The sequence below is a fragment of the Halyomorpha halys genome, unplaced genomic scaffold, assembly GCF_000696795.3.
Source record: "Halyomorpha halys isolate HHAL.00 unplaced genomic scaffold, Hhal_1.1 Scaffold725.1, whole genome shotgun sequence".
Classification (NCBI taxonomy): domain Eukaryota; kingdom Metazoa; phylum Arthropoda; class Insecta; order Hemiptera; family Pentatomidae; genus Halyomorpha; species Halyomorpha halys.
In genome coordinates, this window is record NW_027110211.1 from 141,220 (window position 1) to 156,513 (window position 15,294).

At 28.6% G+C, this 15,294-nt stretch overlaps 1 protein-coding gene across 6 annotated transcripts in view; it reads left to right on the plus strand.

Annotated features, from left to right (window-relative positions):
• The window catches only part of LOC106685695 (rho GTPase-activating protein 15), a 29,352-nt gene extending 14,370 nt beyond the window's left edge, over positions 1-14,982 (plus strand). For 4 of the 6 annotated variants that reach the window (XM_067048356.1, XM_014428510.3, XM_014428507.3 and 1 more), the window contains 8 exons: positions 539-730; positions 2,147-2,261; positions 2,361-2,498; positions 2,618-2,665; positions 8,116-8,300; positions 11,897-12,035; positions 12,149-12,254; positions 13,892-14,982. In XM_067048356.1, the coding sequence (XP_066904457.1) occupies positions 539-730; positions 2,147-2,261; positions 2,361-2,498; positions 2,618-2,665; positions 8,116-8,300; positions 11,897-12,035; positions 12,149-12,254; positions 13,892-14,063 (1,095 nt within the window). In that variant the 3' untranslated portion in view covers positions 14,064-14,982. The remainder of the gene's footprint in view (positions 1-538; positions 731-2,146; positions 2,262-2,360; positions 2,499-2,617; positions 2,666-8,115; positions 8,301-11,896; positions 12,036-12,148; positions 12,255-13,891) is intronic. The other 2 variants (XM_014428508.3, XM_014428511.3) reach the window with 2 other exon arrangements.
• The last annotated feature ends 312 nt before the right edge of the window (positions 14,983-15,294 follow it).

Consider the following 15,294-nt stretch of genomic DNA (forward strand, 5'->3'; position numbering starts at 1 on the left):
CTTTATATTTTACGTATTTTTGTATGAAACTATTGCTCTTGCCTTTGTTACTTGTTTTTTATTCTTTTCATTGTATCTTTTTATTTTTATTTCTATCATTTTATCTTAACATAGTTTCATTTTGTATCTTTTTAGCCCTGATGAAGCCCTACAAAGTGGGGCGAAACGTTGGAAAATAAATAGTAGCAAACTATTTTTGTTTCACTATTGACCGCAACCCTGACCATCTCCCCATATATCAATTTTTACGGTCAACTATACATACATATATTTAAAAATATTACCTTTAATTGGATATAATTTTTAGTAAATTAAAAAGAACTGTTTTGTTCAATGCATATTTGATAAAATATTTCCAATTTCATTAATTAGCTATATATATCTGGTGGATTTGTGTGTGATTGAAAAAGTTCTAAACCCGTCTTCTTCAATTTTGATAGCTAAATCTATTTAGAAATGAAATATTAACTGAAAAAGTCTTTCAGATGCAAATGAATATATTTTTTCATTGATGTTAATTATTTATTCTCAAATTTAGAGAGGGCACCCTGAAGTTACTCTGGATCTGAATGGTGCGGAGGTGAGCTCTGGTGAAAAAGTATCGGGAAGGAAACATGTGCTACTGTTCAGTACCCAGCAGGAACTGGGCCACAAGGTTGCACTCCAGTGCGAGAACATCAACAGCGCTCTCCATTGGGCCACTACTATCCAGCATACCATCAACACTCTCGTAAGTATTTTTTCTTAAAATTGTTTAAGTTCTGACTTTAGTAAAGTATAGATTGATCTTTCTTTTTAACTGAAATAGTTTACTGTAGGATTAAAAATATAACCATCCCAATTTCATGCAATGGGCTTTTGTAAAATTATTATCTTAGCAGGTCAGGTATTAATTCATTTTCTTTTTTTCTTATATATATATAGCTTGAAAAAGGAAGTGGTCTTTATTAGTGGAAATCAAATTTTATCCGTTTAGTTCTAAAAGAAAATAATCAAAACATTTAGATAATGGTAATAAGCTATTAAATAAAAGATTAATTTGTAATTTTTAAAAAAGTACAACTTTATGCTCAATAACTTTGCTTTGTTTCTATACTATTGGATTGAATATATATTTTTTTTTTATTTGAATGTTGCTAATTATGAATATATAATGAAGTAAAAAAAATATATAAAAAAGAAACTTTAGACCATAAGAATAAAGTTACTTCGACAACAAAAATGGCATACTATCAGTGGCAAGTTGATTAGATAAATTTGTGGTGAACACGTAATACTTAATAATAAATAATTTCACTTCAAAATGGTTGCCGATCAGGGATTTCGTATATCATCCACAGCTTTCACGAAGACTACTGGGCTGATTTTTTTTTATTTAGTATCCAAGTTATAGATTTTCCTCAAGAGTATCCTTCAAAACCCAACTTTGCTTCTTTAGGTTTCATATACCTAAATGTCTCTGTCATTATGAAGATAAATGAAAAAATATTATATCTTTCAAACTATGTGGTATAACTTTAAAGGTTTTTTTGAAAAAATTATTTTCAGTTATGAATTATTATAATTGACTAATAAGAAAAAAATATTATGCCATCTTCAGACTGCTTTTTTTGTAGATTTGATACGTCATAGGTAACTTCAATATAATCCTCAGAACATAACTCGGTAGTCCACTATATTGGCTGATTAGGAGGTTTTATATGTCTAATATCTTAGTCATTAAATATCGTGGTATGATCACTGTACCAAAGCTTGAAAAACTATTCAATGGAAAAAATGTTTTTTTGGTGATAATTTAAACTGTAATACAAATAATGTATAAATTATTTAAGAAATTATACGCTACTCTGTTATAATGTGGAGTAGTTTTCTAAACACCATTTTTTAATAAATTACTCAGTATAAATATTATCGGTACTGATATTTGAACTTAACATGCCTAATAAGGTAACAATTATTATGGTTCAAGTATATTTTGCTATTTTTAGTCAGAGAAAATCTGTAAAAAATATGAAAAAATTGGGGAATTTTGTCTAGCTACTATGCCAGACACTCTATTTATATTCTAATAAAAACAACTTTTCAAGTTGTATAACCTATGTTAATTGCATTACTTTGTTTTTAATTTTTAAAAATACAATTTCAGCCAAAAGCAACTGAATCTGTGAGGAATGCTAAACTTGGGATGATAACTGAAGGCACCTCCCCAGAAGATCTTTCAAAGAAAGGTGCCAATATTGGCCGATCTAAGTCTGTTAATTGTAAGTTGTTAATTTTATAAATTCTTTTTTTATGTCATTTATTTGGGTCAGTTAGATTTCTTATTTAATGATGATTTTTTTTTTTTTTTTTATATATAGTTAAAAATAAAGATGACAGCATGGAGGACTTAGGTGTAAGTAGTGCAGAAAGACAGGTGAAAATTAAAGCAAGACTGAAAAAGTTCTTCCATAAACGTCCAACTATGGAATCTCTTGTCAAGAAGGGAATTTGGAAAGGTTAACTTTATATATATTAATCAATTTAATTATATTTTTTAGTTTATTCTTGAAATTATTAGGTTTAAAATTTTTGGTTTAAAAAAAAATTGTTTGAATTTTATGTATTTTTTCAATAGGAATTTTCCTGCCTCGAGCCAAACTGGACAAGCGTATGTTAATATTGCGTATGTTAAATTTCGTTTGTGTTATGGTATTTTTTTGGTGTGATTGTTTTTCATACAATGGCAATGTCCAGTTATTTCAATATCCAGTGATTTATCCAGCTTGACGTATCTTCAATTAACTGTGCAATTGGTTGTGTGAGCATGGTTCTAACACTTATGTGTTTTTTTATTCCTTTTTATACACGGTACGGATATTTCCTTGCTTCATGTTCATTTGGTTGCCAAAATTTTTAGGTAAAATTAATAAAACATGAATGGATATGATATAATTATAAATTATATCCCAATGCTGTTTATTAATAACTTCAAAAGTCCAACCTGCTCATTATCAAGGACAATCTTATAATAGGCTCACATCAGCTCTTGAAATTTTCAGGCTATTCTGTCCAGTTCTAATTAATATAGTCAAAATTAGCCTATATACTTTTTTGTTTAATTACAAATATACATTAAAAGTTTTAATTACAAATTATGTTACTACTATCAATCACTTATCGACATTGTGTTGTTTATTGACAAATATTGGTTATTTTTGACCATATTTTATTAGATCTGGGCAAAATAACCTGCAAATTTTTAAGAGCTGGTGATGGCCAAGTTAGCTAGAACTTTGGACATATGAAATTATTAATAAAGAGTGTTGGGACTTTATTGATATAACTTATTTTAATGGAATAATAAAACCGTTCTCGAACTAGATTAAGAAATTATATATAATCTAATTATGTTTAGAAATCAAATGTAATTATATGCTCCTTCATTCCTACAATTCTTTTAATGAACAAGGTTTTTCTTTGGTTGAATGTTTATTAGTTGACCATTAAGAATTGAAGGAGAATTGGTGCGGGTGGCATTCAAAACAATACTCAGCATAGCAAAAAATATTTATTATAAATGTATTTAAAAACTCCTACAGCACCTTTTTGGTAGCCACCTGGCCAATCTTTTGAAAGATGAGATGGTGTGAGTGTCATTCAAAAAGGTACTCAAAATATCAAAGAACTATTTATTGAAAATCTATTAAAAATACTTAAAGTACCTTTTTAGCCACCACATGGCTATTGTTCGGAAAGATGGGATAGTGCCTGGACCATCCTATTCTTCAAGTTTTCTCTTAGTACTAGGTCAGAGACTGAAAAAAAAATAAATAGGTAGAAGATATTTTTTGTCACTACTTAAAAAAATAGTTTTACAAAATAGTATAAGGTCTTGGAATTGATTTGGTTGGTACTGAGGAACGTTTATATTTAAACCTTGAAGTTTTTGTATAATCATTAATAAAATGTAGAGTGGAATCTCAGTATAACAAATCTTAAGGAGTTTTTCATGCTATATTTGTTGACCTCTGTTTTACTTTTTATATGGAATCGAACCTCTAATTATATGTGTGTTATAAATAATAGTATGGTATGAATATTAATAAACACATCACAATTGTTTTTATCCACAGCAAACTGTTGAGCTTTTTTTTTGAAGGGTACTGGTTTTAACTACTTGAAAGCACATTCTTCCAAATTCTTTTACCTTCTTCTTTTAATTTTTTTTTTAATTTCTAACATTGTCGCTAATTTTCTTGTTGGAATATTAAATTTGTTTGTTATCTTGTTTTTTTATATCTTTATATCTTTGTTATCTGATTTTTACTTCTGCCTGTGATGGAATCCTTTTCTGTTTATCAACCATCTACTAAACAAATCATTCATACAACACATTCTTATGTTTAAAAAACTTTGTATCTGTGGATTACAACAATGGATTATACAGTAATGTATAATAAAAATATACAATAATGATGGGACAAATTTTAGAATACTAAACAACACGTATAACACTTCAGATATTCACGTACAACACTCTCTAGTAAACTAAACGTTATGATGTTAAATTAAAACTGTAGACGGAGCTATAAAACTGAGGAGCGCTGGAAAAAGGCTTGCAACGATTCACATAGAAACACGTGTATCCAATTTACTGAGGTGGGCCTAACATAATTTGTTATGTAGAGGTATGTTTCATTATAAAGTGGTTACGCCAATTTCTGATTTTAGAAAATTTTTCATTGCTGCTCGATTTAACTAATTTATTTTGTAAAGACTGCAGTACTTGTTATTAGTAAATGTTTTAAAGGCATGATAAAACCAGACTTAATTATTTTATTTCAAGGGTGGGGGTAGTCTTGAAAAGATTTTTTTTTTTGTTTGTGTGTGTGTTATAATATTCTGGAGAGATTGTGATGTGTCGAATAAGTGAATGTATTAAACTTAGTTCAAACATTCATTGCAAAAAGATATATTATTTTTTCCTTGAGAGGAAATTCATCATACAAGGGTTTGTTATATAAAGTATAATTTTCCATTGAATGACATGCCCAGTTCAAGGGGATTTCAACAAATTCATTATACAAAGGTTCCACTGAATAATTATTATTAATGTATAGGAACTGACCCTTGTTTACTCTTGAAAGTTAAATTTCTTATCTAATTATTAATTATTGCATTCTAATTAATTTACTAATTGATAAGTGATTATTATATTCACTCATATTTTATTTATGTGACCCCTTATTTCACCCACGTTTCATGTGGTATAACCAGATACATATTCAGTTTCATCTTTGGTGCTTTGATAATATCAGTTCAATATTAATTGTTATTACTTACTTTCAAAATTAATAACCTCTTCACTTGCAATCTCGTAAAACACAAATAAAGAGTGACTAATGGCTTCAAACTTTGAGCAAATTTGATTTTAAAGAAACTTATTGAAACAAAGTAATTTAAGGAATGAAATCTGTGATTAACAAAGTTTACATAATATCAGAACATCATAATCATGCCATCACATAAACATTATGAATGAATATATTGATTGGGTAGCTTTCAATGTTCTTCTCGGTTTAGAAAATTATTTAATACTTCACACAAGATATTATTTTTAAAAATTATATGAATCAGTATTATGTAATATTTGTTGCTTCTGTTAAAATTAGCTGGTGTAGCTTATAATATTCTGCCTGTTATGTTACCATGTGTTGTAATAATGATTGTGGAATAGTTTCGCACACGTTTTAATTTTAATTTTCTATTGTTGAGTGGAATCAACCTACAGCTATAATAATGTTAACAGAATTTATACTAAAACCTCGATCAACAATATTTACATACGAAGGAGATGGTCTGGGCTGTGGTCAAGAGGTAAGAAAAATAGCAATAACTATTTATTTTCTCCCAAAAATAGTTATTACTACTTTTTCTTCTTTCTTAGCCGCAGCCCTAAATAAAGTATCTATCTATAAAATAAAGTATTAATGACCCTCACTTGTAAGTACTTCTACTTTTTACATTAATTTGTCTGAGGACCTGTTGGAACTTGGTCCTGGTATGGAGCGCGAGTGGAAGTCAATGAACTATGAACTATGTAAACTTATTAATCATTCGAAATTAAAACTATTTGATATTATTTAACATTCCTGATATTAGTATAACTTTAGGTTGAATTAGGTATACCATGTCGATCAGATAATCCTAACTACTAAAATAAATATTATTTTTTTCCTAATTCTTCTTTGTTTATTTACGTTTCCTTAGAGAGATTTATATTTATTACCTAGCTTCTCTAACATGGTGCCTTCAAAAGATACTTCAGTTTCCAAAATTTCTTTATTATTTGTGCTAAATCTCTTTTCCTAGAGCATCCATAGAAGCAATTGGAAGCCCTATTCATGCAGTTCTGCCATCATAACCTGAGACATGGTTTGTTGTTTTGGTGAAAGACGACTTTATTTTTTGAATGGAATATGTTCCGGGTGCGGTAAAAAAAAACAACTCAAATAGTAGATAATTATACTAAAATAGTATATAGGAATAGTATTTGAGTTTTGTTTTTTTTTACCGCACCCGGACCATATTCAATTCATCTATACACACGGTCAATCAATAATCTTCCCGACTTTATTTTTTGTTACATGGTACTAGTTTGTCTTGATTTAGCCCTTCTGTCAGTCCTATAATGCTATGTATTGGCTTTTATCAGCTGCTTTCCAGTCAGCAAATTGCCAATCTGATTTTAGAGGGTCCATGTTTCATTTATTGTCTCATAATGATGCATAGAATCCTGTTTATTCCTACTAAATAACTCTAAAGAGTCCTCAGTCATCAATACCTTGTTGTTTTGTTTCATTGTAAGGAAATGTGGCTCCCATTTGGAAAACAATTTTTCATTCTAAAATGTTTGGTTAACATATGCATTGCCTTTGGGATGTCAACTGTATAAGTTGTTCAACTAAATTTTGAATTTTTTTTTATTCTTTGAGTACTCAAGGTTATTGATAATCCCAAAACTGCTAACAGGCGGTTGCTTTTGACAGATCAGATTCTTTATAATGCTAATCAATCCATTGCTGAGCTTGGACTGTATTTCTCACCTTCAAACAGTGTTTAATCAACAAACAAACTTCAGTTTGATCTATTGTTTTGAAAGTGCCTGAAGTATCAGCACTGAAACTTCAATATCTTGTTGCCTAATCATTGGAGTGTCATGAAACTTTGACATGTATCTTTTAAAGGTTAGTATTACCCCATATTTTATTTCATTTATTCATTTTCAAGAAAGAAAAAAAACACCTTAATTCTCTATCTTGGGCGATGTTTCAGACAAATTGTCCATCTGCAAATTATTATATAAGACGTAGTTTAATGTTATCAACCCTTACATCTATTGTTATATTTTAAGTATTGTGTTAATTATAAATACACAAACAATTAATGAAATTATCCATAATTAAAATTTAATATATAAAAGAAAGATTGTCTATTTGCAGTAAAAAATAATCAAATATTAATTAAACTATTTAATGTGAGCCGTTTCACTCCACGTTGAAGGGCTTCATCAGTTCTAAAAAAAAAAAAAAAAATACAAAACTAAAAGTAAGATTTACAGTGAAAAGTTTAAATAAACAAGAATTAAAATATATATAGTAAACACTGAAAAACGGAAAAATTAGGGAAATAAGAATAAAAGTCAAGACAAAAAGGAAAATAATGAACAAAATTGGAAACCCACCTTACTGAATGGAAGTAAACACAAAAATGAGCAAGGCAGGGTGAGAAGATCATCAGGATAAAGGAGTGGAGGAGTAGTGGCGGTTAACCATGAAATTCATTTAGTCCTCTCATCTCTTTTACATCGATATTCAGACCCAGACTAATAATCAGTTATATATATGCAATTATATTATTAATTCTAGACAAAAGATTTAAGGTTGTAAGCTATATTTGAATTTCTGGATTGTCTGAAAAGGGTGGTTGAAGATGACATATTTCTATATATATATAAATCAAAATATTTTTTATATTCTTTGTATAATTTCCTAAGATTATATTATATATTTATTCAATTTTTTGGTAATAATTTAATATTTTCACATTTATTCATTAAACATTTGATTTCAGACGAACCTGTTTTTGGTTGCTACTTAGAGGCTGCGTGCAGTTCTGCAGATTCAAGTAATCCCAAAGTACCAAAATTTGTACAAAGGTGTATATCTATTATTGAAAGGTTGCCGGAAAATATGAAAACTGATGGCCTTTATAGGGCTTCTGGAAACCTTTCCCAAATTCAAAAGATCAGACTGCAGGTATTTTGATGTTTGTAAAGTGAGAGATATGGGCATGAAACTCTGGAAGTATGAATGTTGCTTTTAGCTAAATGTTTTATGTGCTTAGATATTTATATGTATATAATAATGGTTTTATAAAATAATATTGATAGTATATAATGAGCATGGTCTTTCTAGTCAATTTTATAAGCTTGTTCTTTTGTATATACTTTCCCATAATCTGTATATATTTATTAATTGATAATCATGGATACCTTTTTAATGGATTAAATTATTTATCAGTTGGTAATTAAGAATTTGTAATATTTTTGGTTTATTATTTGTGTAATAAGCTAAAAAAAACATTTAATTCCTCAGATTTGAAGTTTTTATCTAATTTTACAAATAAAAAAATCAGTTTGTCTATCATCCACAGCTTTTTTCTCTCTGTAGGTTATGAATTTTATTTTGAAGTGTTTTATGATTGTATCACATACAAATTTTTTCTGTGGGTCATTGAACTTCAACTCGTCACACATTTTACTCACATGTTATATAAGTATAGACTTGAAAAACTGAAATTTCATTGAGATATGTCCACTCTCTTTTTAATTACAGAGCTGTTAAGTCCTCATAAATTTTCTAAAAACAGAGAACAAGGTTCAGAATTGCTGCCGAAGTTTTCCTAATTTAGCTAGAAGTATAGAATAGGCGACGTTTTACAGTTTATTTCATCCCCTTTCATTTAATGTACAATATTATACAGGTTAAAATTAGTAACATTTGTCTTGGAAGATGAAATAGGACCAATCCTTTGTTAACTGTCAGAGGTAAATTTTGAAAAAGAAGACATCGAGAACCATCAGTTATCAGAGAAGCATATATAATTAGTTAGTTTGTACTACCTAGGATTTAATTATATTTGTAAAAGTAGCTATTAATTTAGTTAAGTGTCATTGTGTTCCGATTGTCTGGAAAATCCGCCTTGAGGTAAGAGTCAATGATGTTATATAATTTAAAATAAAACTCTCATATCTATTTAAGATTTAATCTTTCCATTTCAACTTTGTAATCATCACAGCTATATTTCAGATCTGTGATTAGTAAAAAACTATTAAATTTCCTTTTATTTATTTTTAATAAAACTGAATATATACTATGTACTTTCTGTGAAAACTAAAATAAAAATTTTAAATTAGGTTTTGAGAAATATTAACTTATCTTAAACTATATAGTGTTGCATGCAATATTAAAGGGGGTGGAAGATACTGTAAAATGACATCTCGAGCAAAATTAGGGAAGCTTCTTCAGCAATTCCAAAACATTAATTTTTTTTTTTAAGTCCATTTATGCCTCAGTAATTCAAAAACAAGTAGATACATCTCAATAAAATTTTAATTTTCCAAGTATTTACAGAATTTGAGATAGTAAGTTTCAAAAGTGTGTTGAGTTGACGTAAAACGAGACTCTTCTTAAAAGTGATATGATCCACAAAAATATAGTACAGGTATTTAAAAAAAAAAAAATTTCTCTTGCTCGTTATATACTGGACAGTTAAAAGTTTTTATGCAAAAAATTTTTACTTTTAATAAATTGCATATCTTGAAATAGTCAAAACAGTTGATAAAAGCTGAACAATTACTACAATGAAATAACAGTTCACAATTTTTAGATAATCAATTAGGAGTCCATTTTGATATTCAACCAAATTTTTCATTTGCTTTATGAGCCATTTTCACTTTAATCTAATTATTTCTATTTCTCTTGATTTTATATCAATTTATATATTTAACTTCAACAAAAACTTAGTTTCCATTAGAACTTCACGAGGTTCGCAGGCACAAAGCTCATTTACTAGATTTTTGCACCTGATTCTTCCAGTTTAGCTGTATCAAGGCTTTTTATATATGATAAGACTAGACTAGATTTAGATAAAACTGATTGAATTAGCACTTGGAACATATTCAATTATTAGATCATCAAAATAGCTTAGATATAAAAGAAGGGAGATCTAAACTAGCATCAGATTGGCCTACAGAGGTGCAAATAGGCCGGATACTATCTTGTAGGCAAGGGATCGCGAACCGTTTGCATACTTTGTACCAATTTTTGCATAATTTATGGCACTTTGAGAAGTTAGAGAAGGTATAAGTACCGTCCAGTGTTCATGGTCAAGGGATGGAAAATAGAGATAACGATAGTGTCTATTTCACGTAGGGAAAGAAAATGAATAAGTTAATGAAACAATTAAATTAATTAATTTTCTCCAGTTTATTAAACCACATGCCTACATTAGTCGGGAACATCTGCGGCTAAGGGTGTCAAGGCCTCACAGAATGTAAACTTGACCCTCCTGCCAAGTTTCTTTAGTTGAAGATAACTGAGGAAAAAAAAATATAAAAACTATGAAAAAAGTATTAAAAAAGAATAAATAGATAACATTTGTGTAAGCCCTAACACACTGAATAAAAAAGTACAAACATAAAAGCCTTTATTTAAAATTCAGGCATTAGATATATAAGAAATTATTATCATATTTCTTATTTATAAAAACTCTTATCGAAATTTTATTTTAAGATACTGCTTTTTTCATTAATATTTCACTCAATAATCATTTTTAAAAAATTATTAAACGTTTAAACCATAGTCCCTTAAACACTATATATAAAATTAAAAAAGTATTTGTTAAATATTATAATATTAGTTTTCTCAGTTTTGATTTCTGACCTTTCATCATAACATATCTAAACAGTTCAGGTATGTGATAATGGAAGTTTACTTTGTAATTGGTTGTTAGCAGAAAATTAAAGACAAGATTTTCACCACCAATCAGTTGTGACTGGATTTCAGAAATTAAAATGGATAAAATTAGTATTATTATGTTTAATAAATACTTTTTTTAATTGTATGCAGTTTATAATGTTTTAGAGACAATGGTTAAAACATGTTAAATAAATGGTTTAAAAACTGCTATGGAGCCAAAACGTTATTGCAAGGAGTAGTATATTAAACTATAAATATTGTAAAGAGTATATTGTATCTCTTTTCAGGACTTTATTTTATACCCTTTATCCACCTTCTTAATTCTTTATCTCATCTGAATGTTTTGGGCTCTTCTGCCCATTATCAAGTTCTATAAATAAAAATATTTTCAATAAATAGTTTAATAATTAATATACAGTCAAAACCAACAAAGTTTACATTTCATTTTAATTAAAAAAAAAAATGTTTACACATTTAAATAAAAATAATTCAATATTTAACTATATACACATTCACTTCACTAATTTATAACCACTTACATGTATAATAATAAAATAAAACACTTTAGAACTTAAGTTGTAGGATTACAACTAATTATTTATATTTTTGTAAAGAGTTTTTATAAATATAAAATATAGGTTTAAGAAATGTCTTTCTTATTCCTTATTAATCTGTTAAGATAAACATTATTATCCAATAACAATATTATAAATAAAAAATAAAGATATCCTCATGCGTATGAAAGATATTTCTCTCTTTCATGTGACATATTTTCCAGTATTCCAGTTTTATTATTAATATGATGCTAATCATTATTTTTCTCTAGAAATTGACTTGCATTATTATTTTTTAATATTAATTCATATTTTCAGATTGACCAGAATCATTACGAAATTCTTGAGAAGGAAGAAGATGTGCATGTTTTGACTGGTGCCCTTAAATTATTCTTTCGGGAACTGAAAGAGCCCTTGATACCATGCAAGTTGTTTACAAAAGCCATCAAAGCCAGTAGTAAGTAAATCTTAATTTATTATTAATACATACTCTCAAAATGAGTCTAGAAAATTATTTCTTAGATATCGCTTTCATAAATGTGTTATAATTCTTTGTCTATTTGTTTTTAGCGACGCCAAATAGAAAAGAAAGGATAAGTATGTTCCAGGATATTGTAAAAGCTTTACCACCAATCAATAGAGAAACTCTAAAATTCTTATTACAGCATTTACTTAGGTATGTATTACAACGTTTTTGTATAACATGGGATCGGTAATTATATTTAGAAACTTTTCAATATATACTTAAGAATTATAATTTTTAAAAAGTCTCGTGCGATGTCCACATCTCACAACTTTCACTTAACAGCCTATTTTGAGTTGCAATAAATCCTCTTTCATTTCAGAATAGATATTTTAATATTATTCACTCAGACAGTACTTTCCTATTCTAATTTTTTGAATGAGCGTTTGAGTTGACAGATTAACGAACTCCAATTTCAACAATTTTCAGAAAAGTACTTTTAATGTCATTTCTGATTGGAAAATTTTAATATTTTTGTTTTGTATAAGTATGACAGAAATATAAGAGTTTTACTAAAATTTACATTCTGCTCTTAACCATTTATTTATTCTATGCTAACTTGTTATAGAATCAATAATGAAAATATTAAAAATGGTTTTATGGAGTTGTGTGTTAGTGATCTTGTCAATCGAAAGACTCATTTACAGATTAAGTTAAATTATATAATAACTATGGTGATGAAAACATTTATAAGACTAGCACATGCACCCTCCATACTCATTCATTTATAGTTACTGTTCAGTCCAAAGGCCTGAGGTGTTAGGTTTTTTTTGGGGGGGGGGGTTAAGATGGACCCTTTAATTATGTGAAAATGGCAAGGAATGCCATCTACTGACAAAAGAAATTGACACTATCTAGGAGGCACAGGGGCAATCTGACCTTATAGTGCTAATCCCTGAGAGTTTGAACCTATAGACTTTCTAGGGAACTCTGACCTGTGCTCACTCAGTTACAAGCCCTAGACCAGAGATGTCTAGTTAAGCAGAAATCAGCATGGCACTGAGGGGCTCACAGTTCAGAGGTGGGCATATCAGTAGCAGAACCACAGAACATGTGGCCCATCTCAATATGGGGTTTTAACCACTCACACCAAGAGAGCAGCTTTCATCTTTCTACTAAATACGAAGTGGTGACTCATTCTTATCATCGTCTCATCTCAGCAATATAACTTCCCAATTATCGAAATTCAGTTAACATCACTTACAATATTATATAATTTTTGGCCTCCCACCTCCAAAATCATTTATCTTCCTCTCAATATAACAATTTATTTCTATTATTTTATCTTCAATCAACAAACCCCTTCTGATATGTTATACTTTAATCTGATCCTAGGCATTACCCCCCTATAAACCAGATGGAGACTGCCTGATCAACAGTTACTCATGTTATTGGACTATAAAAACTCTACTGTACTCTTTGATGCGCGGTCATAAGGGCTTAAGTCAGAAATATGAATTTTTCAAGAGAGCAAAAACAAAGTTCAAAACATTATGTTAAATCTAATTATTGATATTTTGGTAATTGTTATTTTTATAAAACAATATAGTAGTAAGTATCTGAAACATAAAGACCTTATTACAAACCAGTAGCTCTGATTTGGTGCTAGTCTCCAAATGCTCAAAAAGTGACTTAAGCCCTTATGACCGACCACACATCAAAGATATAATGTTCTTTATACAATTATAATGCACAAACAATATAATTTTTGACACTAATTGGTTGTTGTTGGATTAAATTACTACATTGTTACATGGGTCTGAAGTAATCCTCTGATTGCTATGTTTTAGGGTGACACAGTATCAGGAGCATAACAGGATGCACGTTGCTAACGTGGCTATAGTATTTGGCCCAACTCTGATGTGGCCGGAACAGGAATCTACCAACATGGCACTCGACCTTATGCAGCAGAATATGGTCATTGAAGCTCTGCTAATAGATTACCAGACAATTTTTAAGTAGGGCTGCAAATACCAATACACTATTAAAATTATTCCAAAGATATAGATATGCGAATTGCCTTTTAAAATGCTGTTGCATATTATTATTACTAATTATTTGTTTTCTTTCTTACTTTTTAATTGTTGATAAAAAGGATGGAGCTCTGAAATGTAAATTAGTTATTTGTTATTGTTGTATTATTGTGGAAAAAGCCTCTTTTTTTAAATCATTTCCATCGCCTTTTTTAAATGATCGAGGTTTGCCAAAGAATTAGAAAGATTTATTATAGAAGAAAATAGCTCAAGATGGGAACAGCTTTTTATACATTTTTTAAACATTGTTATGTAGTTCCTATACGCGACCCTGTTGGAGCCAACGAACATTTTTTTTTCAAGTTCTTACTGTTGTTGTTTGTAATTATTTACATTTTGGTTATGAACTTGTTGTTTTAATTATTTTCGAGTTCTCCTGGCCGTCTTCTGGAAGTGATATTTTGAGAATGAACTGTGCTTTAACATTCTTTTAAGTCATTCCATAGTAATGTTAAGACTAAGCCAATATATTATAAACATACTACTTAGTCCATGTAGTTGATAAGTTAATGTAAGAAAGTGATCTTATATATCTACAGCTTCCAAACTTTGTAATAAGTCAGGGGATGAAATATAATGTTTGTAAATATCTAGATGTTGATTAGAGCTATTCTAAAGGAAGAGTATAAAAATAAATAAATATATGTATATTTTTTATGCACGCATGTCATGAGAATATTTTGAACTAATTGGCTGTTGTTTAAAGTATTATTTATGTACCTACAAACAATAAAATTGATAAGCTTATAGATTTCGCAAAATAAATATTTGTTACATCAGATATAATATATAAAACCTTGTTACTAGTTATACAGACTCGATATATAAATAAATTGTTATAAATATGATTAATTTTTTTTTTCCTAATTGTTATTTTAACTATAAATCCTGTATATAGGTAGAACTTATTATCATTTAGTTCTTTTATGAAAGCATATTAAATTTGTGTAATAAACATTCTTATTCCAAAGCCTTATTCAAATGGAGTTCTATTTATTATAGGAAGATGGCCTAGTTATTAATTAAGAAAAGTACAAAAATAACAGATAAACTATTAACTATTTAATATATATATACACACACACCATCTTCTTCCAAACTCAAATCAGTCATTCTTAATAAAAGCCTTATCCTCTTCTTTTGGACCTGCTGAATTTTTG